The following is a 10,000-nucleotide window of genomic DNA, read 5'->3' as shown; positions in this document are numbered from 1 at the left end:
CGACGGGCTACTGTAGCCACGACCAGCACAAGGGCGACGGGCTACTGTAGCCACGATCAGCACAAGGGCGACGGGCTACTGTAGCCACGATCCTCACAAGGGCGACGGGCTACTGTAGCCACGATCAGCACAAGGGCGACGGGCTACTGTAGCCACGATCAGCACAAGGGCGACGGGCTACTGTAGCCACGATCAGCACAAGGGCGACGGGCTACTGTAGCCACGATCAGCACAAGGGCGACGGGCTACTGTAGCCACGATCAGCACAAGGGCGACGGGCTACTGTAGCCACGATCAGCACAAGGTCGACGGGCTACTGTAGCCACGACCAGCACAAGGGCGACGGGCTACTGTAGCCACGACCAGCACAAGGGCGACGGGCTACTGTAGCCACGACCAGCACAAGGGCGACGGGCTACTGTAGCCACGATCAGCACAAGGGCGACGGGCTACTGTAGCCACGATCCGCACAAGGGCGACGGGCTACTGTAGCCACGATCAGCACAAGGGCGACGGGCTACTGTAGCCACGATCAGCACAAGGGCGACGGGCTACTGTAGCCACGATCAGCACAAGGGCGACGGGCTACTGTAGCCACGATCAGCACAAGGGCGACGGGCTACTGTAGCCACGATCAGCACAAGGGCGACGGGCTACTGTAGCCACGATCAGCACAAGGGCGACGGGCTACTGTAGCCACGATCAGCACAAGGGCGACGGGCTACTGTAGCCACGATCAGCACAAGGGCGACGGGCTACTGTAGCCACGATCAGCACAAGGGCGACGGGCTACTGTAGCCACGATCAGCACAAGGGCGACGGGCTACTGTAGCCACGACCAGCACAAGGGCGACGGGCTACTGTAGCCACGATCAGCACAAGGGCGACGGGCTACTGTAGCCACGATCAGCACAAGGGCGACGGGCTACTGTAGCCACGATCCTCACAAGGGCGACGGGCTACTGTAGCCACGATCAGCACAAGGGCGACGGGCTACTGTAGCCACGACCAGCACAAGGGCGACGGGCTACTGTAGCCACGATCAGCACAAGGGCGACGGGCTACTGTAGCCACGATCCTCACAAGGGCGACGGGCTACTGTAGCCACGATCAGCACAAGGGCGACGGGCTACTGTAGCCACGATCAGCACAAGGGCGACGGGCTACTGTAGCCACGATCAGCACAAGGGCGACGGGCTACTGTAGCCACGATCCTCACAAGGGCGACGGGCTACTGTAGCCACAATCAGCACAAGGGCGACGGGCTACTGTAGCCACGATCAGCACAAGGGCGACGGGCTACTGTAGCCACGACCAGCACAAGGGCGACGGGCTACTGTAGCCACGATCAGCACAAGGGCGACGGGCTACTGTAGCCACGATCCTCACAAGGGCGACGGGCTACTGTAGCCACGATCAGCACAAGGGCGACGGGCTACTGTAGCCACGATCAGCACAAGGGCGACGGGCTACTGTAGCCACGATCAGCACAAGGGCGACGGGCTACTGTAGCCACGATCCTCACAAGGGCGACGGGCTACGATCAGCACAAGGGCGACGGGCTACTGTAGCCACGATCAGCACAAGGGCGACGGGCTACTGTAGCCACGATCAGCACAAGGGCGACGGGCTACTGTAGCCACGACCAGCACAAGGGCGACGGGCTACTGTAGCCACGACCAGCACAAGGGCGACGGGCTACTGTAGCCACGATCAGCACAAGGGCGACGGGCTACTGTAGCCACGATCCTCACAAGGGCGACGGGCTACTGTAGCCACGATCAGCACAAGGGCGACGGGCTACTGTAGCCACGATCAGCACAAGGGCGACGGGCTACTGTAGCCACGATCAGCACAAGGGCGACGGGCTACTGTAGCCACGATCAGCACAAGGGCGACGGGCTACTGTAGCCACGATCAGCACAAGGGCGACGGGCTACTGTAGCCACGACCAGCACAAGGTCGACGGGCTACTGTAGCCACGACCAGCACAAGGGCGACGGGCTACTGTAGCCACGACCAGCACAAGGGCGACGGGCTACTGTAGCCACGACCAGCACAAGGGCGACGGGCTACTGTAGCCACGATCAGCACAAGGGCGACGGGCTACTGTAGCCACGATCCGCACAAGGGCGACGGGCTACTGTAGCCACGTTCAGCACAAGGGCGACGGGCTACTGTAGCCACGATCAGCACAAGGGCGACGGGCTACTGTAGCCACGATCAGCACAAGGGCGACGGGCTACTGTAGCCACGATCAGCACAAGGGCGACGGGCTACTGTAGCCACGATCAGCACAAGGGCGACGGGCTACTGTAGCCACGATCAGCACAAGGGCGACGGGCTACTGTAGCCACGATCAGCACAAGGGCGACGGGCTACTGTAGCCACGATCAGCACAAGGGCGACGGGCTACTGTAGCCACGATCAGCACAAGGGCGACGGGCTACTGTAGCCACGATCAGCACAAGGGCGACGGGCTACTGTAGCCACGATCAGCACAAGGGCGACGGGCTACTGTAGCCACGACCAGCACAAGGGCGACGGGCTACTGTAGCCACGATCAGCACAAGGGCGACGGGCTACTGTAGCCACGATCAGCACAAGGGCGACGGGCTACTGTAGCCACGATCCTCACAAGGGCGACGGGCTACTGTAGCCACGATCAGCACAAGGGCGACGGGCTACTGTAGCCACGACCAGCACAAGGGCGACGGGCTACTGTAGCCACGATCAGCACAAGGGCGACGGGCTACTGTAGCCACGATCCTCACAAGGGCGACGGGCTACTGTAGCCACGATCAGCACAAGGGCGACGGGCTACTGTAGCCACGATCCGCACAAGGGCGACGGGCTACTGTAGCCACGATCAGCACAAGGGCGACGGGCTACTGTAGCCACGATCAGCACAAGGGCGACGGGCTACTGTAGCCACGATCAGCACAAGGGCGACGGGCTACTGTAGCCACGATCAGCACAAGGGCGACGGGCCTAAGTCAGTCAGGTATGTAATGTTTGCGATGTGCTGTACATCAGATATGTGAATAGCCATCCGTATGCTGACATGCTGCATGACAAAGACTTTTCTAATGGAAACAAGTAAAGTCATCATTAGAGGCATCTAGCGCACAACTGTTGCTGTAGAATAAGTTTACCAAACATTAGGAACACGTTACTAATGTCGAGTTGCCACCCCCTTTTTCCCCTCAGAATAGCCTCAATTCATCAGGGCACGGGACTCCACAATGTGTTGAAAGTGTTCCACAGGGATGCTGGGCCCATGTTTACTACAATGCATCCCACAGTTGTGTCAAGTTGTCTGAATGTCCTTTGGGTGGTGGACCATTCTTGATACACACGGGAAACTGTTGAGCGTGGAAAAACCCAGCAGCGTTGCAGTTCTTGACACAAACCAGTGTGCTTGGCATCTACTACCATACTCAGTTCAAAGGCACTTAAATCTTTTATCTTGCCCATTCACCCTCTGAATTACACACACACAATCCATGGGGGCGGCAGGTAGCCTACTGGATAGAGAGTTGAGCCAGTAACCAAAAGGTTGCTAGATCAAATCCCCGAGCTGACAAGGTAAAAATCTGTCGTTCTGCCCCCTGAACAAGGCAGTTAACCCCACTGTTCCTAGGCTGTCAATGTAAATAAGACTTTTTTTCTTAACTGACTTGCCTAGTTAAAATAAAACGATTGTCTCAAAGCTTAAAAAAAATATATATATAATGTATTTAACCCGTCTCCTCCCCTTCATCTACACTGATTGAAGTGGATTTAACAAGTGACATCAATAAGGGATCATAGATTTCACCTGATCAGTCTGTCATGGAAAAAGCAGGCATTCTTAATATTTTGTGTATGTCTGGACACTACCGTAAAGTTGACCAAATGACTTTCCTAAGCTTGGGATAATAAAGTAGAGTTGTGTTGAGTACTGGCCTGCTGTACACCCTCTCCTCCTACGTCTCTGAGCTGGTGGATTCCAGGAACACTGCCGATCTTATCCACCTCGTCCAGAAACACAATGCCTGGACAGGGAGACATTTTACATTCAACTAAGGCAGGTAAAATTACTTTCAGTGCCTTCATGAAATTATTCATACCCCTTGACTTATTCAACATTCTGTTGTGTTACAGCCTGAATTCAAAATGGTTTCAATATTTTTTTTTCTTTTCCCTCACCGATCTACCCCATAATGACAAAGTGAAAACATGTTTTTAGAAATCTTTGAATATATATATATTGAAAATAAAAATACAGAAATATCTCATTTACATAAGTATTCACACCCCTGATTCAATACATGTTAGAATCACATTTGGCAGTGAATACAGATGTGAGGCTTTCTGGGTAAATCTCTAAGATCTTTGTCTCTCAGTGTCTGGTGGAAAGCAGACTGAACCAGGGTTTCCTCCAGGATTTTGCCTGTGCTTAGCTCTATTCCATTTCTTTTTATCCTAAAAAATAAATTAAATAAATAAATACATTTTTTTTTTTAACTCCCTAGTCCTTGCCAATGACACCCCCCTCAGTTTTCTATCACAACTTAAACTCTGTAACTGTTTTAAAAAGTCACCATTGGCCTCAATGGTGAAATCCCTGATCAGTTTCCTTCCTCTCCGACAACTGAGTTAGGAAGGACGCCTGTATCTTTGTAGTGACTGGGTGTACCGATACACCGTCCAAAGTGTAATTAATAACTCAACCATAATCAAAGGGATATTCAATGTCTGCTATTTTTTATTTTAACACATCTACCAATAGATGCCCTTCTTTGCGATGCATTTGAAAACCTCCCTCGGGCTTTGTGGTTGAATCTGTGTTTGAAATGCACTGCTCGACTTGAGGGACCTCAAAGATAATTGTATGTGTGGGGTACAAAGATGAGGTAGTCCACTTTGACATTACGGGGGGGGGGGGGGGGGGGGGCATTGTGTGTATGCCAGTGACACAAAAATCTAAATTGAATCGATTTTAAATTCAGGCTGTAACAACAAAAAGTCAAAGAGTGTGAATACTTTCTGAAGGATCTGTAAATATCCCAGAAACACAATGCCTGTACGTGGAAACCACATCTTATAGTGAGATAGCAGTCATTATATTGAACAGATATACATTTTGTACATATGCGATTAAGATCAACTTGCATAATAAGATTGATTTGTTTATTTGAACCACAAGAGAAAAGTGAATTCTCATTTTTACTGTAGATGAAAAAGAGAATTTATGGAACTATTAAAGTCCTGACGATGCAGAAAACAGTGTTTTGTGAAGTCACCCACCTTGCTGTGCTTTATCCACAGAGTAGTTTGCATCCTGCAGCAGCTTAGCAATAACAGACTCAATATCCTCCCCCACATAGCCAGCCTGGGTCAGGGTGGTACAATCACAGATGGCAAAAGGTACATCTAGACACTTGGCCAGGGTCTGGGCCAACAATGTCTTTCCTGGGAAATATAAAGTGAGGAATATATTTTTTTGTTTTTTGTTGAATGGACATGACACAAGGATATATTTACATTTACGTCATTTAGCAGACGCTTTTATCCAGAGTGACTTACAAACTTATTTCCAAGCAGTAAGTCGTTTTTGGACCCCCCAGGTTTGTTGACTAACCTGATCCGGTTGGGCCTAACAGGACGATGTTGCTCTTCTCCAGTTTGATGTCAGTATGAGTAGAGTCTAACACGTCCCCGCCTCTCTTCTCCCGAGTGGCCTGCTGCTGCACGGAGGCGCCCAGAGCGTTGCCATGGGGACTGATCCCTGCTATCTGAAGTAGTTCTACAATAACAAAATGTAAACAAACAAAAAAACAAAACAGTCATATTGTATATTTGAGTTCAGATTTTTTTTAGTTCAGGCAGCGGTGAATTCTAGCCCTGTCCCAAATCTGTTTGTGCTCTTGCTAAATATCAAAAACGCCATTGTGGTCCTTTGTCAAGCTTGTTTGGCATGACTGATTCCATAAGGAGTTGGCGAGAGGGCAGAAACACATTTGCCCCCAGGCTAGGGAAAACACATTTTGGGTTTTCATGGCAATGACCAGGCACAAAAACATAACTTTTCCAAACAGGATATGCAATGTTGGCCTACTGTGACCTGGCAACTTGTGTTGTACTACACATCTCTACTGTATTTCTTGTATTACTGTGTACTCAGTGTACAAAACATTAAGAACACCTGCTCTTTCCATGACAGACTGACCAGGTGAATCCAGGTGAAAGCTATGATCCCTTATTGTTGTCACTTGTTAAATCCACTTCAATCAGTGTAGATGAAGGGGAGGAGACGGGTTAAAGAAGGATTTTTAAGCCTTGAGACAATTGAGACATGGATTGTGTATGTGTGCCATTCAGAGGGTGAATGGGCAAGACAAAATATTGAAGTGTATGGTAGTAGGTGCCAGGCGCACCGGTTTGGGTCAAGAACTGCAACGCTGCTGGGTTTTTCACCCTCATCAGTTTCCCTTGTGTATCAAGAATAATCCACCACCCAAAGGACATCCAGCCAACTTGACACAACTGTGGGAAGCATTGGAGTCAACATGGGCCAGCATCCCTGTGGAACGCTTGACACCTTGTAGAATCCATGTCCTGATGAATTGAGGCTGTTCTGAGGGCACCTCAATATTAGGAAGGTGTTGTGAGGGAAAGTGTTATGTTTATGAATCAAAGCTACTTTTCTAATAACCAATTAGATGGGTTCATGCAGGTGACTGACTGATCGTGTATGGAGGAATCCTCACTTGGCAGTACGCCCAGAATATTGCTATGGGAACAACCAAGGTATCAACACACACACACACACACACAGACAGACAGACAGACAGACAGACAGACAGAGAGAGAGAGACAGAGAGAGAGAGAGAGAGAGAGAGAGGGTATTGGTCAGTCACATGTGCGAGTCACCGGTAATGAATGAATTATGCTAAATCATGCAAATTGAACTTGTCTGTGTATAGCCGTATATAAGGCAACTGTTGGGACTGCCCCAGCAGAGCTTCTGATAGACCTGTACGGTGTGCAGAGTTTGTTGTAACCTTTTTAATTTAACCTTTTATTTTACCAGGCAAGTCAGTTAAGAACAAATTCTTATTTACAATGACGACCTACCGGGGAACAGTGGGGTTAACTGCCTCGTTCAGGGGGCAGAACGACAGATTTTTAGCTTGTCAGCTCGGGGATTTGATAGGTTACTGGCCCAACGCTCTATCCACTAGGCTACGCTGCCGCCCAACTTGCTGATAATAAAAAGAGTGATTCATTTAACATTGACGTCAGAGGTCCCTGATGTTGAATTTCCACCGCCGTGTTCTTAATGTTTTTGTACACTCCCGTGTACGTTTGTGTCTCGCGCTTTCAGTTCTCCAGGCATAATATTACACGATCTAGGCTCTCTAGTTATAATGTCAAGTATCAGTATCTGTGGTGCTGCTTCGCTGCAATAGGTCAAAGTTCAATCTAAAAATACATGCGCTCCACTCTACTGGCAGCCAGTATGTACTCAACATCCTTTCAAATGCTTAACATGGGCTTCCTGTTTGGCTCAGTTGGTAGAGCATGCTTAACATGGGCTTCCTGTTTGGCTCAGTTGGTAGAGCATGCTTAACATGGGCTTCCTGTTTGGCTCAGTTGGTAGAGCATGCTTAACATGGGCTTCCTGTTTGGCTCAGTTGGTAGAGCATGCTTAACATGGGCTTCCTGTTTGGCTCAGTTAGTAGAGCATGCCCCACCACCCCAGACGTGTCACATGTTTGTTTTAAACCGAAACTGATTCAATTAGTCAAAGGATTAGTGATGATTAGTTGAGTAATTGAAATCAGGTGTGAAAGTTCAAGATAGATAAAAAAAAATGTAACACACCCTGAAAACAATAAGTCATTAACAACAAGAGAAGTTCATCTGTAAACTTCAGCATTTGAGTAATTCTTGAAAAAATTGTTTTTATATAATTATATACAAAACAGAACGCTCCAATCAAAAATGTGACATGTTAAAAATAAAAATCGCCAATGATACGAAACTATGTAAGGAGGACCAATCAAATCACTTACTCGTGAATCTGTACTCATCGTCCCGTCTTCTCATCTCTAGCTCTACAGAGGATGACAAAGTACTCAAAATCAACACGATCACAGCCAGATTAACACATCATCACTACAGCTCTGCAAGGAGGAATCAGACTCCACTGTTGTAAATCATCACCTCGTTAAATCCATTAAAAATCATCAGTTTAAAACCGTGAAATGTGGGTGTAAAAGTAAATCATTGAACAAAATGCCAAATTACACCGACGAGAGCACTTTAAGGTGACTGACATGAACAGGACTGAACCGGTGTTTCAGCACATTCTAGAAAACAGTAGTTGGGTCTGTGTTGCCTATTGATATTCTACTATTCTGGAAGTAAACCAACTTACTTTTTGTCCGGTCTACGTTTCCTGGAAACTGAGGCCGGGGTGACAATTACAAAACATTTTAAACAAACAAAGGCCTGTAGCTGACTGAACTCTGCTGGCCTCGTGGTGTCAGATCACACTGACCTCGTGGTGTCAGACCTACTGTAGCTAACAGACTACACTGACCTCGTGGTGTCAGACCTACTATAGCTAACAGACTACACTGACCTCGTGGTGTCAGACCTACTATAGCTAACAGACTACACTAACCTCGTGGTGTCAGACCTACTATAGCTAACAGACTACACTGACCTCGTGGTGTCAGACCTACTATAGCTAACAGACTACACTGACCTCGTGGTGTCAGACCTACTATAGCTAACAGACTACACTAACCTCGTGGTGTCAGACCTACTATAGCTAACAGACTACACTGACCTCGTGGTGTCAGACCTACTATAGCTAACAGACTACACTGACCTCGTGGTGTCAGACCTACTATAGCTAACAGACTACACTGACCTCGTGGTGTCAGACCTACTATAGCTAACAGACTACACTGACCTCGTGGTGTCAGACCTACTGTAGCTAACAGACTACACTAACCTCGTGGTGTCAGACCTACTATAGCTAACAGACTACACTGACCTCGTGGTGTCAGACCTACTGTAGCTAACAGACTACACTAACCTCGTGGTGTCAGACCTACTATAGCTAACAGACTACACTAACCTCGTGGTGTCAGACCTACTATAGCTAACAGACTACACTAACCTCGTGGTGTCAGACCTACTATAGCTAACAGACTACACTGACCTCGTGGTGTCAGACCTACTATAGCTAACAGACTACACTGACCTCGTGGTGTCAGACCTACTATAGCTAACAGACTACACTGACCTCGGTGTGAACGAGGCCTGTTTCTAACTAACACTAGACTGTACTACTGACCTCGTGGTGTGAACGAGGCCTGCTTCTAACTAACACTAGACTGTACTACTGACCTCGTGGTGTGAACGAGGCCTGCTTCTAACTAACAGTAGACTGTACTACTGACCTCGTGGTGTGAGCGAGGCCTGCTTCTAACTAACACTAGACTGTACTACTGACCTCGTGGTGTGAGCGAGGCCTGCTTCTAACTAACACTAGAATGTACTACTGACCTCGTGGTGTGAGCGAGGCCTGCTTCTAACTAACACTAGACTGTACTACTGACCTCGTGGTGTGAGCGAGGCCTGCTTCTAACTAACACTAGACTGTACTACTGACCTCGTGGTGTGAGCGAGGCCTGCTTCTAACTAACACTAGACTGTACTACTGACCTCGTGGTGTGAGCGAGGCCTGCTTCTAACTAACCTACTGACCTCGTGGTGTGAACGAGGCCCGTTTCTAACTAACACTAGACTGTACCACTGACCTCGTGGTGTGAGCGAGGCCTGCTTCTAACTAACACTAGACTGTACTACTGACCTCGTGGTGTGAGCGAGGCCTGCTTCTAACTAACACTAGACTGTACTACTGACCTCGTGGTGTGAGCGAGGCCTGCTTCTAACTAACCTACTGACCTCGTGGTGTGAACGAGGCCCGTTTCTA

At 48.8% G+C, this 10,000-nt stretch overlaps 1 protein-coding gene across 1 annotated transcript in view; it reads right to left on the bottom strand.

Moving 5' to 3' along the window:
- LOC106561783 (ATP-dependent clpX-like chaperone, mitochondrial) overlaps positions 1-10,000 on the bottom strand; it is a 36,368-nt gene that overhangs the window by 13,905 nt on the left and 12,463 nt on the right. The window contains exons 7-10 of the mRNA XM_082957464.1: positions 8,064-8,105; positions 5,627-5,791; positions 5,293-5,457; positions 3,949-4,037 (exon numbers count right to left, since the gene is read on the bottom strand). Of these exons, the coding sequence (XP_082813590.1) occupies positions 3,949-4,037; positions 5,293-5,457; positions 5,627-5,791; positions 8,064-8,105 (461 nt within the window). The remainder of the gene's footprint in view (positions 1-3,948; positions 4,038-5,292; positions 5,458-5,626; positions 5,792-8,063; positions 8,106-10,000) is intronic.

Source organism: Salmo salar, chromosome 10 (genome assembly GCF_965601325.2).
Source record: "Salmo salar chromosome 10, fSalSal1, whole genome shotgun sequence".
NCBI lineage: Eukaryota > Metazoa > Chordata > Actinopteri > Salmoniformes > Salmonidae > Salmo > Salmo salar.
This window is presented reverse-complemented; position numbering and strand designations above follow the sequence as displayed.